This window comes from Salvia hispanica, chromosome 4 (genome assembly GCF_023119035.1).
Source record: "Salvia hispanica cultivar TCC Black 2014 chromosome 4, UniMelb_Shisp_WGS_1.0, whole genome shotgun sequence".
Lineage (NCBI taxonomy): Eukaryota > Viridiplantae > Streptophyta > Magnoliopsida > Lamiales > Lamiaceae > Salvia > Salvia hispanica.
In genome coordinates this window covers 411,206-427,192 of record NC_062968.1, presented here as the reverse complement: position 1 = coordinate 427,192, position 15,987 = coordinate 411,206, and the positions used below count along the sequence as shown (strand labels likewise).

General features: G+C 34.5%; 3 protein-coding genes across 6 annotated transcripts; 1 reads left to right on the top strand and 2 right to left on the bottom strand.

Moving 5' to 3' along the window:
- Positions 1-3,120: 3,120 nt before the first annotated feature.
- LOC125223320 (acyl-CoA-binding domain-containing protein 3-like) lies at positions 3,121-6,420 on the top strand. 4 transcript variants are annotated; one of them, XM_048126410.1, is made up of 6 exons: positions 3,150-4,261; positions 5,059-5,164; positions 5,253-5,314; positions 5,405-5,456; positions 5,862-5,880; positions 6,206-6,420. In XM_048126410.1, exons 1-5 carry the CDS (start codon positions 3,258-3,260, stop codon positions 5,874-5,876), a joined length of 1,239 nt encoding a protein of 412 aa, XP_047982367.1. In that variant the 5' UTR covers positions 3,150-3,257; the 3' UTR covers positions 5,877-5,880; positions 6,206-6,420. The 4 variants fall into 4 exon arrangements, 1 of the variants encoding a protein (XP_047982367.1); XR_007176698.1 differs by having other exon boundaries at positions 3,153-4,261; positions 5,862-5,941; XR_007176697.1 differs by having other exon boundaries at positions 3,154-4,261; positions 5,862-5,928.
- A 194-nt stretch (positions 6,421-6,614) lies between these two features.
- LOC125223629 lies at positions 6,615-9,211 on the bottom strand. Its single transcript, XM_048126864.1, has 3 exons — positions 8,558-9,211; positions 7,620-7,967; positions 6,615-7,530 (listed from the first exon to the last, which is right to left on the bottom strand). Exons 1-3 carry the CDS (start codon positions 8,942-8,944, stop codon positions 6,952-6,954), a joined length of 1,314 nt encoding a protein of 437 aa, XP_047982821.1. The 5' UTR covers positions 8,945-9,211; the 3' UTR covers positions 6,615-6,951.
- Positions 9,212-14,366: 5,155 nt separating this feature from the next.
- LOC125219529 lies at positions 14,367-15,232 on the bottom strand. Its single transcript, XM_048121535.1, has 3 exons — positions 15,054-15,232; positions 14,740-14,819; positions 14,367-14,666 (listed from the first exon to the last, which is right to left on the bottom strand). The coding sequence occupies exons 1-3, from the start codon at positions 15,177-15,179 to the stop codon at positions 14,534-14,536; spliced, it is 339 nt and encodes a 112-aa protein (XP_047977492.1). The 5' UTR covers positions 15,180-15,232; the 3' UTR covers positions 14,367-14,533.
- Positions 15,233-15,987: the final 755 nt, after the last annotated feature.

The following is a 15,987-nucleotide window of genomic DNA, read 5'->3' as shown; positions in this document are numbered from 1 at the left end:
ACATATATAAATATATATTTATAAATTATATATATCAATCGGTATACCGGTATACCACGGTATACCGAAGCATCGGTATATACCGAATCTTCGGTATACCGGTATATACCGGCATACCGAATCTTCAGTATACCGCGGTATGAGAAATCTTATACCGTTACCGTACCGATCTCTATCGTTAAGGTATCATACCGTACCAAAAACTACGGTATACCAAAAAAACGGTATTTTCGGTATTTTTTCGGTACGGTAAGTCCGGTATTCCGGTATAATTCCCCAGCCCTAAATAGGGCTGCGGAAAATTACCGAAATATCAAAATACCGGCCTTATCGTACCGAAAAAATACCGAAAATACCGAATTTTCGGTATACCGTGACTTTCTGTACGGTATGATACCTTACCGAAAGATTATGGTAAGGTAACAGTATGAATTTTCAAATACCGCGGTATAACGCTGCATACCGAAATTCGGTATATACCGTAAATTAAGGTATATACCGTAAACTAAGGTATATGCCACAAAAATATAAACACAATTATATATAAAATATATTTTATATATTTTGAAATTATAAAATCTATTGTGAAAAATAAATATAATTATGAATAAATTATATTTAATTTATTTTTAAAATTATAAAATATAAATAATATTCTAAATATTCTAATTTTCTATTTTAATTGATGTTGAAAGTCAGGTATACCGAAAAAGTAAAGTATATCGAACTTCGGTACGATATACCGAAAATGAGGTACGGTATCGGTATGGAAATTCGTCATACCGAAAATAAGGTATACCAAAAACTTTGGTAAGATAAAGGTATGACTTTTTCGCATACCGTAACTACGGTAAGGTATATGGTATGATGGTTTCGGTAATGTATACCGTACCTACCCACCCCTACTGGTAGACATACATAGAAGCAAGAAACTAAGCTTAGATCAAGCTAATAAAAGTTTCTTTATTTGTAACTTTGTATAACATATTTATATAATAAGCATACCATGTGTGAGAGTGTGACCATTTCAAGTTATTTGACACACTCAATAAACAGTCGATTCCAAATTCATACGTCAAAGACTAACATTTTGTAATTTTAAAATATACTTACTTCGTTGTAAAAAAAATGATCTCTACTAAGACAGCACGAGATATATATATAATTTATTTTATGTGTTAAATAGGAAGAATTAAGTAAATAAAATGAGATAACGTATATATAAAAATATTTCTATTTTTAATAATAAATTATTTTACTTGAGATAAATAGAAAAGGAAATGAGCCATTTTTTATCCTACGTAGATGGATATGGATAAGCTTCATAGCATACGCATAAACACGTCAACTTAATCATTATTGCATTCAACAATAAACACCCACAACCATAAATGAATCCAAAAAGTCATTGTTTTATACTTTTATTCAATTAAATATGTTTGAATTGTTTTATAAAGTTTTAACAGTTATCTAGCATGAATTAAATTGAACCAACATGCACCATTGATTTATAATCTTACTACTTGCATGTTTTGACGCAACTATAAATTTTATTCAATCTTATCTACACATGTTTTCTAACCAATATTAAATGGTAGACAAGTAATTTGATTATTTGTGGCTGTTATTTTCTCGTGATTGTTTGATATCTTTGTTAGTAATATTTTTTTTTATAGTTGTATCTTGTTTAATTTGAGGTTCTTCACGAGTTTAAACTTTAACCTTTGGCTTACTATAGTTATTTAATCTTGAGCATATTTGTGTGTTAAAATGTAGATTAATTTGAATTTTTTCCCCTCATTAAAACTCTATTACGAATTAAGAAATGAAATATGTGACGTATTGTTTACTTCTTTCCCCATTATATTAATAGGGAATAAAGATTTGCATAATCTACAACTAGATCCATAAGAATATTTATTGTAGTTGGAAGAAAAAATATATACTATTTAAATAGACTTAGAATACTAGTGTTTAGGATTTGATAATTGTGTGACTCAAAAGTTAATTATTTAGCTAATTGTGTAATTAGTGGTTATGACCTATTTTTTTTATCTGCCTAAGTTAATAAGTACTCACTTGCATTCGAAGATTAAAATATAAAAAATAAAACGTGAAGTATGCTCACAAATGTAGATAAAATAAAGGTAATTAGATGATTAAAATTTTTTCATGGACTTAGGACTCAATTCTTGACATAATAGTACATCAAAAATTATAATATGAATAATGAGTTAATACTTTTCGTAATTAATTGGATGTTTCTCTACGCACCTCCATTGTGGGTAGTTGCATTAATATATTCAATTATTTGTTGAGGTATTAATGATAATAAACATATGTACTTGTATCTTTTAATAAGAAATTTATCATTATAACTATTTGAAAGCTTTGTTTCAATTTTTATCCGCGCTCTGAACCTATTTTGATCTTTATTTTTATCAATTGTATGAAAAATCATGAATTTTGATAAAAATTGATTTTAAAAATTAACCAAAAGTTATATAAAAATTTAATCAAATTTTAGTATAGTTCAACGTGCAACATGCTACTTTTTTCTAGCCAGCTATTTTTCTTTTCATATACTCCCCATGTCCCATTAAAAATGAAACGTTTTCCTTTTTGAATTGTCCCATTAAAAATGAAACGTTTCTTAAAATAGAAATAACTTTATCTCTACTTTTTTCTCTCTCTTACTTTACTCTCTCTTCTTTAACTTACAAAACAACACTACATAAAATCATGTGCCGAAAAGCAAATGTTTCATATTTATTGAGACGGAGGGAGTATATATTAACATCTTTTAACTAATTGGCATTTATATCTTGATTTGATTATTCATATGCCAAATCAGATATAATTACCAGAAACATTCATCAAAGAAAGCAAACAAATCCATAATTTCAAGAACAAAGCAATATATAACCAAACTTGGTGCATTTTCCAAAAATTCAATATTTTGATAACGTTGAATGAAAAGGAAAGAGCACTTAATGAAGCTGTGGGCGCTCACACATGATTGCTACCACATGTTAGAATGGACAACATATAGCTACATTGGATGGGGCCTACTTGACCTTTAGCCCCCACCAAAATGGGGCCCACATGAGAAAAAAGATATCCACAAAACAAAGCAAAAAAGAAGCAAAGAATATGCTTTGCTCTGCTCTGCTAACATCCTTCCTTGAAATTATTTAATGCTAATTGAACAGTGAAGATAGGAAAGTTAAAATGCTTTAGTAGTTTCATTGCAATGAATGCTTCTTGTTACATTAGTCCATCGTTATCTTTATGCCCTTTTCGTGTCATTCTTTGAAACTTTCAGGAGTTTTTCATGCTCATCTTTCTCTCTCCTTTTTTTTCTGACAATCATCTTTAGAGAGAGAGAGAGAGAGATATCCATGGAGTTTTTGCAACACCCGATTTTTACTGCCTTTTTAGCTCTTTTGTTGTCTTATCTTGTTGCAAAGATTGTATCTTTTGCTGTTTCTAGCTCAAGCCCTGATGTTGATTCTGTTGCTGGGGAAGGTGGGGGTGGAAAAGGTGTGATCTTGGAGAGGGGGTTGGAGGTTAGGAGAGGGAAAGTGGAGAAAAGAGTGAAATTTGTGGATGATGTTGTGATCAGAAGGGTTGATCGTTATGAGGGGTATGAAGGTCTTGATGCTGAGGAGGTGGTTTCTGAGGTTGAGAGGGTTGATCGATTTGGGGGTGATGTGGATTTTGTGGAGAGAGAGAGTGGGGAAGAATGTTGTGATGAGAGAGGATTGGGTAATGATGAAGTTGAAGGGAGTGAGGAAATTGAAATGCTGTTTGAGAAAGAGGGCTGTGGTGGTGTGGATGTGGTGAAAAGTGTGGGTGATGATGATATGGTGATTGATGAGAGAGAAGGGAATGAGGAGATTGATGACAGAGAAGGGAATGAGGAGATTGATGAGAGAGGAAGGAATGAGGAGATTGAGGAGAGAGGAGGGAATAAGGAGATTGATGAGAGAGAAGGGAATGGAGGGAGTGAGGAGAAGAAGGTGAGGGATGATGAGAGTGATGATGATTGGGAGGGAGTGGAGAGGAGTGAGCTGGAGAGAGGCTTTGCGGAAGCTGTTAACTATGTGGAGTGTGGAGGGAAGGGGAGAGAGGAGGATCGGCTGGCGAGATTGGGGAGTGATGTTCAGATGCAGCTCTATGGGCTGCATAAGGTTGCCCTCGAGGGGCCTTGCCTCGAGTCTCAGCCCATGGCGCTTATGGTCTCTGCTCGTACGAAATGGTACTTGATCTTTATATGGATCTCATTTTACAAAATATAAGTTGTTTGTGTGATTGTATCCAGGTTTTGTGCATTTCTTGTTTTCCATATGTATAACTATAGCAATGTTTAGGATTAACTAGCTCGTGTTTCCTTTGTTGTCGAGAATGGTCATTGAGATTTGTATAGTACTCTTCTCATCTCGTGGACTTGTGATTACTGTAGATTAGTATCGGCTCGGATACATTGACATAGACACATAGTAAGTTAGCATTTAAGTACTAAGAATTACTGTGAGTTTGCTACAACATTGACAAAGATTGTAGGGCGTTGCTATCTCGTGTTTCTCCCATTGTGATGAATGATCATTGAGTATTGTATAGTACTCTTATCGTTTGGTGGAATTGTAACTTCTGTAGATTAATACGACCTTGCATTGACATAGTAAGTTAGCATTTAAGTGCTAATTATTACTCCTGAATTTGTTAGAACATTGAAGAAGATTGTTGGGTGTTGCTATCTTGTGTTGCTCTTGTTGTCGTGAATGATCACTGAGCGTCTGATCAGTCTAGTAATTCTGATTTCTTCGGATCAGTATCACCCCGAGTGCATTGACATAGCAAATACCTAAGTTACTTCAGACCACATTTCAAAACAAAACAGAAGTGAATGATATTGTTAGTGAGGATAGTGCATCAAGAACCATAGGTCACTCGTGAAAATAGCTACCATGGTGTAGTTTGATTGCTAGTTATACAACAGGGTTGAAAAAAGCTGCTATGTGTGAGTGATCGGGGGCGCTAATTCCATTGTGCAAGGAATGCGTGGCAAGGACTAGGAAGCATGAGCCGGGAGCTGGCTATGGAGCAGTATATTCAAGTCTTATCGGAAAATATACCTGAATGGATGCACGAGCATACCACTGTAAGAAAGCCCCTTTCCACGATGCATAAAGCACTGTTTGAAACCAATTTTCACTAGCTTCTCCCCTATTCACATATCTCTTGTTTAGGATGACGCCATTCAGAGAAAGGCTGATCCAAACGATGAAATATCCGTTGCTGAGCACATCAGGTTGAGATGTTTTACCTTTTCCCTTTCTTGTACTTTTCTTTTTCACCTTTTATATTCAAGCGCTTAACGCCTAGTGTTTTATTCCCGCAGGGGATCAGAAACGAGCACCACTCCTGCTGGTGATTCGAGCTCTACGGATAAGGTAACTAACAGCTGACCCTGTAACGACATTGCATTTGAATATCTCGAAACTTTTATTGACATTGAAAGCAACAGAGCACAATAGAACTCAGTTGCATACTACTTTTGAATCTCTCTTAGCCTTATTCTGAACAAGTATTTTCCTTCTTAGATTCTCAAAATCCCTTTGACACTTTGAAGTACGTTTTCGTATTACTGTACATGGACGAAACGTTTGATTTTTCTTCACACAGAAACATTCTAATTTTGCTGAGGAATTAGCAGAAAATGAGTCACATCCAACTTTTTACTTGACTTGAATTAGCAGAAAATGAGTAGTCCTTCAACAATGTTCGTTCATCGTATGAACTCTTCGTGTATAGCATCATAAGCTTATGACCCGATTTATGCATTTTTACTATGGCAGGTTGAAGCTGTATAGCAGGGTAAAGATACTCGTGTATCACCTCTTTTACCAGTTGTTACCTCTTCGGGTAAATCTTTCGTGTAATTTCTCAGTCCCTCTAACCTCTCGTGCTTAATACGTATATTGTGCTCAACAAAGCTTACTCATTCGAGTTGGATTTTGTTGAAATTTTTTAAAAATAGTTTTCTGCTAGATTGAATATATATATATGGTTCTACTAATGAAAAAATCCCTTAACTTCATAACAGTGATGCAATATTTCATGTATAATGAGAATTAAGCCTTTCTGTTTTCTTCTCTTTCTATATCTTGAATTGAATGATTTATATGGTAATAATAAACAGGGGTGAAGGACTCAAGATTTACTGCTGGAGCCAAGTTAAATGGATTAATGAGTGTTCATTTCATTGAATGCTACTAATTGTTATTATGTGAGGGTTTGTGGTGTATGTATAAATGATCAACACTATTCATATTTATACTTGTATTTGATGTTACTCTCCATGGATGATTGTATAGTATGTTGATGGTATGCTATATATTTTCTTCTTTGTTGGTACTAACATTTTAAATCACAAAATATGACTGAATTTGCAATTTTGTGACAACTTAAATAGAGAAAGTGATATTCCAAATGAACCTAAATAAATAAAAATAGTCTTTTGATTTCTTCTCATCATAGCAAATTGGCAATCATAATGAGACACCATGCTTAAGCCATAAACACAAATCATAATGGATCATTATTAGAAATACAGAAACATAGGGATATATAGATTTATTAAACAATGAAATCATCATATATCAACAACTACAAGATGATGAACAGAAGCACAATTCTTGATTTTACAACAACAGATTCTGCTGGAAAAAAACCAACACTCTTGAGTGAGTTTTTTCAAACACTCTTGAGTGAGATTATAGAGAGAGAGTGACAAAAACACTCATTTATGCCTCTATATACAGATTCATAGCATAAACTGTAAAAATCCCCTCTGAATTTGTAGAATGCCCTTTCACTGCTACTTCACTTTGTCAGTCTGTACCATGGAGAACTAACCTAAGCGCTTCTGCAAAAAAGAAGAAACAGCTACCTGAGACTGGGGTACACGGCAACCTTGGCTCCGTACGCAGCTGTGTTCTTCGCCCTCCCTTGTTGAGGGAGCTCACACGCTTCCCTGATGGAGCCAAGCTTCAGCTCAGCAGGCGGAATGAAGCAGTCAGCAGAGAGTCCAGGGACGTTGAACGCTACTTCCTCAATCGTCCACACCTCTTCCATGCTCGTCTTGGAGTGGCTCATTGCCGTTTCCCCGAACCTAAAGAGGGTCGCCACAGACCGCCCAGAGTGGGCAACCATCACGCCCTCGACAGGCCGGTAGTCATCAAGAACCGAGTTTATGGTCGTCTCCCAGTACACTGCATCGCCCCCGTTGGTCTGTATCCGGGTCAAGTGGGAGTCCTCAAGTTGCACGAGGAGCCCCGTTTTCTGGCTGAAGTATCCAAACAGGACGTGCCTTATGATCTCCGCAGGCCCTTCTTCGCTCCTGGCTTTCAGTGTGTGCGGATCAGCGCAGAGCTTGAGAACGAAGCAATCCTCCCCATTGATCGTCTTCTCCCCCGTGCACCTCGCGTTCACGAACATGTTGGCCGTGGTTCTCGGATCAAGGCCCTGCAAGTCACATTCAACCCAACATGAATCAATCAGCAAGCAAAGAGATGCTGCATTGAACCCAAAGCCAAATCCAGCAATGCATCGACCTGTAGGGCACGGCGTAGAGGGCGGACAGGCCCTTTGGCCGAATGTGCACCGAGCCACGGAGTATGCCTCCACACGAGCTCGCCATTGCAACCAGCGTGAACCTTGCTGCCACCAAGAGCGAGCTCGACATACCACATATCAGGATTCATTTGCCAGAGCACGAATCCCCCCGACTCAGCTGCTTTGGACGAATTCCGACTCTTGATCACCTTACCCGCAGTCTCGAGATCAGATGCCAGCATCTTCACCTTCCCCATCGCGTAGGCATTCTGTATACAGTTTTGAACCTTATGGCCTCCAGATGCCGCCAGATATTGCTGCAGAATGTACTGAGCAGAGGAGCATTCCTACATCAAAACATTACACCCAAATTCTTAAAAAATTATTTGATCATAGAAAATAAAGAAATCAACAAGAAAGGACCACCATGTGCAGCATGATCTATTTATTAGTATTATCTTTTGTTCTCATAATTTTCAAGAATTTATGAGCACAGTGACTGTCTACCAACCAAAAAGATATGAGGTCAACAATCCCAATCCGAAAGTAACTCTCTACTTTTACATTTTACACCTCCACGTCTCTATTCTCAGCAATGCTATTTCCAAGAATCCAACCTACTTATCTATATAAAAAAAACAAATTCATCCATCTCATAAAATCAGAAGAAAGAGCACAAAAATGCAGATAGATGACATAGACTGTAAAAACAGAGCAAACAAAATCACAATCAAGTGTTGCAAACTGAACAAAACTGCTCAATTAGGAAAGAAACAAAACAGTTCTTTATATTTTTCCCCACGCAATGAACAATGACAGTCAATTTTCTCACAAAAATTGACACACAGAAATGCAGAAAAAGAAGGCCTCAAGAAATGAAAAACGATCAATTTTAAGAAAAAGACAATTGAGCTAAGAAATAGCAGAGGGAACTAACAATAGGCGTATCTTTGATACAGAGGTGCGGCAGAGGGTCGTTATTGCTAACATGCACCGGCGCAAGCGGCGCGCCGAGCACGCCGAGGAGCAGGTGCAGATCGGACCTGGAGCAGCCCGAGGCGGAGCTGGAAGGAGCCGGAGCTCTGCAGAGCCAATTCGCCCAGCTTTCAGCCCTGAGGTCACCCGAATCCGACTCATCCGGATCCGGACCCTCCCTCAGCGGCGACAGAGCTTCCGCGCCGGGCCTCACACTGCTCGATCTCGAAACGCACATTTCCGGCCCGCTTCCCCTCCTCCGCGACGGCGACTGGCTCCGCCCCCTCCTCGACAGCCCCCGCGCCATTTCCTCCTTCACCGCCGAGAAAAACCCTTGCTTCCGCTCCATCACCGCGGAGGCGGGGAATTAACTTGAAATTGATTCGAATTAGGTCGAATTGGTGAGAATGTCGGGGAAGTGAAGTGGAAATCGGAGAGGCGGAGCGTTAACTCAAAATTGATCGAAATTAGGGACAAATTGATGATAATTACGATGAATTGAACTTGAAATTGGAGAGGCGGAGAGAATGTGGGGCGGGAAAATGGAGATGGAAGCCGGAGCGGCGGCGAGCAGAAGCTGTTGGCGGAGGAGAGAAGTGAAGAGAGAAAGGGGATGACGTTAAGAAGAAGAAAACTTTTTCATTTGTATTACTGTATTTATAGATGCCAAATTGTGAAAATCCAAAAACTAGTTTTGATTTGTTCACAAATAAAATGTGACAATTTTTTTTCATGAAATTATAATTGATAGGATAATTGAAAAAATTTACGCGAATATATTTGTATCTGAATGAATACATATAGTCTATTTATAAGGTCGAATAATTTATAATGAATTTAAAATTAATGATTTTTCAGACAATTTGACTCATAGAATTATATAATGGGAATGACTAATGCTCTTTTATTAATTCTCCATAAATCATTTTTTCATGAAAAAGTTAAATTAATAGAAAAGGTAAAAGACAGTTATATCAATATTTTATTCCACGAAGATACGTATGACTCCTTCCGTCCCGCTTTAGCAATCTCATTGACTTTTCTGCCCTCTTTTTGTAAAATTGATAAAAAGTAATTAAAGTAGAGAAATGATAAAGTAAGAGAGACAATAATGTAGATGAGACTCTTCTCTATATTATTCTCTCTCTTAATTTATAATTTCTCCTCTTTAACTATTTTTTATCATTTTTATAAAAAGATGACAGAAAAGTCAATGAAACTACTAAAGTGGGACGGAGGGAGTAATATAGTACTACTACTTATGCAAAGATTAAATAGATTGAAATATTAGGTGTGTGGTACCGATGGCTTGTCACTATTTTTTTGACTTTAATTACATAATAATATAGAAACTAATCTATGTTATTGTATAGATGTTCTATTACATTCTATGTTTTTTAATCACATTCGATGGTTAGATTATCAATTTGTTTTGAAGTGCATTAAACATTTACAAAGGTATGATATCAACAGCTAAACTGTAATTGATATATTAAGTTAATATTATGGTTCTTTATTTATTTCATGATGGTGGTAACTCAAACTTATAGTCTATTAGTTGAATGAATAACATTGTACGAACTAAGTGTGTGTTCTTTGAAATTCTTATAGATGAAACTATCACATATTTGCTCCACTAGAAAATTTCTAATATAATTATGGATAAATGCAAATGTGGTTGTTGAGTATTTTGCTTGCAAGAGTTTATTACCTTAATTGCTTCTAATTAGTTGCATTGTTGCAACTTGCTTAATAAATTGAGTGAAACCTAATTTTCTTTTCACAAAATTGATCTGGTAGATGTATAGATTATTCATGACCAATTGGAAAGCAACTAGACAAGGCATATATAATAATTGACAGACATAATTTCTTCATAATCTTCCCTTTGCCAATTTTACTCAATAGGAGTATTTTTTTATAGAGGAAATTTAATTGTTTTTATAATTAATTGTAATTATATCTGATAATCTACTTTACTGCCAAGATTGAATCCATGTAATTATCTATAAGTGCTAATAGTGCATTATCATAATTATCACGTGAGGTGCAACGTGAATTTAACCATTAACAACTGTAGAAATTTAGAGAATGGTGTTTTGCTTATTCAGAAATTAATGTAAAAAACGTGAAAGTCAAAAAATGATGAACTTAAAGTTCACTAACTGATTTTGGAATAAAATTTATTGAGGTTCGGTTGATTCTTAGTTGTCACTTCATATTAAAATCGAGCATAACTGACGCGTTTTAATCCTCTCTTCTTTACATGTCGAATCACATCCACAACTCTATACATTATTCTTTTATTTCATCCACGACATCATCAACGTACAATAATAAACCCTATCTACTGGTATGACATTTTCAATTTACTTATAAGATAGTACTATTGTTATTAGACTGTATACATTCATCCCAATATTTAATGATTGTTAAGATTAATTAGTCACAAATTATAAATTTGGTACGATAAAATTAACTTCAGCCAATTTAACTTTGAATAAACTCAAATTACTTCAAGCCAATTCAATCTTAAATAATCTCGTAGTTTAATATCAACCAATCCAAATCACCTTCTTTAACCATAACAATATTCAAAGAATTAATAAATGTGAAAATAAGTTAGTTTTACTGGAGTATTTGTTAAAGAAATAAAGTACAAATTCATGTAACTTGATTTGGAGGTGTCGTGCAGCAACAATTGATCATTTATACTGTCTTATATCAAAATAAATTATGTCCTCTCAAAGCATTAAAGAAGAATCAATAAATGATTTATTCATTTATATATAAAAGTATAAGAATCTTAATTTCTTTTCATGTACTAGTAGTGAAGATGATCTTTATTGCCTGATCATATATAGAAAGAACATTTCCAATAATTATATACCATGTAAATAAAAAATTGTTCAAGGTAATTTTATTTTCAAATATTTTATCATACTTCAAAAATATTCAAATGGCTGTCAAATAAGACCCCACATCATCACGTCTAATTTGGACACAAAAGAGAAAGTAAAATAGGAAAAAATTGATGAAGCCAAAAAATAATGCAACAAAAAGGTAAAATAAATAAATTTCCTGCATTGCGCCAATAAATAATTTAATTGGGGCACCAAATTAATTTGACCAGAATTCGTCTATAATAATAGTTTTTCCTCTTTTTTAATTATTATTTATCAGTTAGACTGATTATAATGACATGGGCCAAGAAATCAATCAAGCGCTTAACGAACTTATTGAAAACTATATGCGTGTTAATGAATTCAAAGAAGCCCATTAAGATGAATTGAGGCAGATTTCCTTTGTTATAGGAATAAATAGTTTTAGTAAATGAATAAATTGAATTTTGATTTAAAATTTATAGAGAAAATCAATTACTCAAGTTTTCATTTTTGTGTTAAAATTAATAATATCAAGGGGTAATAATGGTCCATAGAGTAACAAACTTTGAATGAATTTTGATATTTCTCACTATTGCTAGTATCATGAACTTTCACCTTATATCAAATTTCCACGAAATTTCCACGAGTTAAATATTCTTTATATTAAATTTGACCTTGACACATCCAATTATGGATCCGAATGAAGTGGTGAACATAAGAAATGTTGTAGTTTTTAATAGATGTAAACAACGTTATTTTGAACGTTACTTGACTTTAAAATCAATCCCAAATTTGTCGAAATTCCAAATTGTGGGAAATTCATTACACTTTATATGTTCATGATTTTTGCGACCAAGTTTTAAGTTTGTGGGAAATATCAATTTTCGGCCAAAGTTTGTGATTTAATGGTAGAAGTATGACAATCTAAATAACTGGCACAAGATGGAATTTAATGGTAGAAATGTGACAATTTTAATGGTAGAAATGTGACGATCTAAATAACTGGGACAAGATGGAATTTCTACTCTTAATTAGTTTTCTATTTGTATAAGAACGAGTTAAAGGTTACAACAAAACCAGCACGCCAAGCAAAAAAAATGTGAGTTGTTACCTAACCCTAAATGAAAAATATACTAATACGATTTTTTTCTCTTTTAAACTAGAAGCCTATCAATATATAAGATCGCTTCAACAATTGGTGAGTCAACACAAATAGTAATTCTAGAAAGCAACTACTACTATATTATCTGAGATTTAAATATTTATATTGCTTCACAACTAGGATCAATTTCCAAGTTATGACCTAACAATTGGTAGCGTGACATCAAATTTGAATTAAATAAGACTTTACGTATATGATTAATCAATTGCAAATATCAAATAGATACTTAAAAAAATCATCCAGTAGTGTACTTATAAAATATGGCCATCACAAATAACAAGTAACACACCTCAATTCATAGACCATACAATATTTGTTTTTTTTTTTTCATAAAATATTTCAATACATATCACGCAAAATACATTTTGTTGTACCATACAAATAAGCTATTTTTCAATTTTTTTTATAGCAATACAAATTTTCAACCTGCTTCGAGCCTTCCCCTCTTTAAAACTAATGATCTCTATTTGCATAGCAATAATGAAAGTGAAGCTTTCAGTACCGGGCTTGGATCCCCTGCCGTGGAAGAATCACAGCAGGGGATGTTGTTCCTCACCTCCCAATTTTTTAAAATTTTTACTTTTTTATTTAAGTGTTATATTTTAAGTTTAAAAAATTTGGATGTGGGGAACAACATCCCACATAGCATTAACCATCATCATCGCCATCACCATCACCTCTCCTTCTCCAACTCTAACGCAAAAAGCCAACTCAAATATTTGTAATCATAGTTAAATATTTGTAATCTAAAGGAAACATAGTTAAATACTCCATCCGTCCCCGAATAAGAGTTACTAATTTCCATTTTGGTCCGTCCCCAATTAAGAGTAGCATTTCATTTTTACCATAAATGGTAAGTAGGTCTCACATTCCACTAACTCGTTTCACTCACATTTTATTATAAAACCAATATAAAAAAGTGGATCTCACATTCCACTAACTTTTTCAACCAACTTTTCTGTACATTTCTTAAAACCCGTGTCCGGTCAAAGTGTTACTCCTAATGGGGAACGGAAGGAGTATCATTTTGTACATTCTTTTTGTCATACATAACTGAAGTAAGGGTAATAAATTTGGACAAATTTTAATTTTTGAAATTGTATAATTCATGTGTGGAGCTCGAAACAAAATCGTTTCTTTAAATAAATATTTTTCTTTTACTTTTTTCTTTCGTTGCAGCAAAAAAAGACAATTCCGTCACTTTGGCGGCCCCCGCACTCCTGCCCTACATCATGTGAGGGGGTTAAATCAAAGTACGCAGTAGCCCGTTAAAGGGAAGGCCTTAACCCACTAACTACCAGAAGCCCATCTCCCAAGCCTCACACTTGTACCTGAGAGATGGAATCGATAACACTGAGATTTGAACTTAGGCTCATTGCAACACTTTTTTCTTTCTATTTTTATAGTAACGTCGTTTAAGTATCACGAAAAGATATCGTTTGACACACCGATGATTAAGTTTCACCAAAAATATCATGAAACACAAGATAAGAAAATTGAGAAAAACTAAAATTTTACTCCATGATTTTTAGTACTACTCACATCCAACTTAATAATTCAAATGAGTTTCATCATTCAAAGCAACAGCAAATGTCATATTCTATTGACATAGACTCTTCAACAATTCTTCTGCATCAAGTGAATCTCATCAAAAGATTCTTTTCTTTTTTTCTGTGAATCTTTCAATTCACAATTGCCATAATTTCCCCTAAAAATCAACAAGATAATTGAAGAAAAATCGATTCATGACTTGCACATACAAGAAATACAACTTATATACATATGAATTATAAGAAGATGCATATATACACATGAATTTCTGTAACAAGATGCATATAATTTAGAGGATCGCAGATGACGATCGGAGGTGATGGAGTAGGTAGGTAGGCAGCTAGGTCGCCGGCGAGATGAATTTGAGAAGAGAAGCAGATTTGAAAGTGAATGAATATTGAAAGTGATCGCTTCTTCTCCTTGGATGATCCGCCGCTGGCTGGTTTAGATACGCATATTTGCTCTTAGTCCACCTGCATAGCAATATCAACATTCAGATCTCATTTCTCAGCACTAATTATAGATCAATTTCAGCTAATTAATTACCAGTCTTTCGCTACCGCAGATTTACTCTTCTCCTCCTCCACCACCGCTAAGGACTCCTTGAATCTCAGGTAATCATCCTCCTGTATACGATTGAATTTTCAGATAGATCTACACCGACAGTGTGTGTGTGTGTGTGTATGTGATAGAGAGATAATTTCTTCAAATTGGAGGTGATAATCCTCCTGAAACTGATTCAATTTTGAGAAATTACAGAGAGATCTATAAATCGAGAGAGAGAGATCAATCAAAATTGCAGTTAATTTCCGCCTGCAATTGTTTGAATTTTAAGAAATTTGAGAGAGAGAGAGAGTTACGGAGAGATTCCGAGCGCGGAGGCGAGCGGCGGCCTTGACGGCGGCGAAGAGATGATCTTCCTCCAACCTCCGTCGCTGATTCCAATAGCGCGCGATCTGTTTATTCGTCACGCTCTGAGCTACCATTTTTTTCCTTTTTTGTGCTACCCAAAAATACAAGAATAGATGATATCTAATTCAATATGGCACCCTATTTATCAATCAAATTAATGCCATCAATTTCAAGTCTCTCTATTTTAAAATGACTTATCACAAAAATATATTTTGAAATAACTAACACTAAATCTTGTCGCCTAGCCCAACGCTAATTTGACTTAATTTCCTAAAAAAAATTATTTCTTTCTTTACGTATGCATGAAATCAATAAATGTTGAATAAATGGAATTGCCAAAAAAAATTATGAAGATTGTCAAATTATAAAATGTCTCCCAATTTAAATTTTTTTTATAAAATTTGAATTTATTTTTAATTTTTTTTGTGAACTATAATACTTTGTTATGCCGGTTAAAAAATCACATGGGGACGTCATCACTAATGATTTAAACAAGGTTGTCCATTCATAAAGAAAATAACATTGTTTTATTGAAAACCTCAAACAATATATAAAATATTGAAAAATAATCCAAACTCTATGAATTTTCTAATCAATTTTAAATTAAAAAGATGAACTAGAATTCAACAAATTTTATGAATTTTTGATAATTTATTTTTGAATAAATAATACGATTCCTTCATACCGAACTTTTGGATGTTGATTAATGACTAGAGTCCATAGCTCAAGATTCCAGCAGCCATTGGCCTACCAAAAACGTTATCATGTTAATTTTTTTTATATTGCATAAATTTGTAGCCAGTGCTTTATTTAAAATTGTCGATAATCTTTAAGAAAAGTCAAAATATAAATTAAAAATACGATGGTGTAATTATTTGTGCT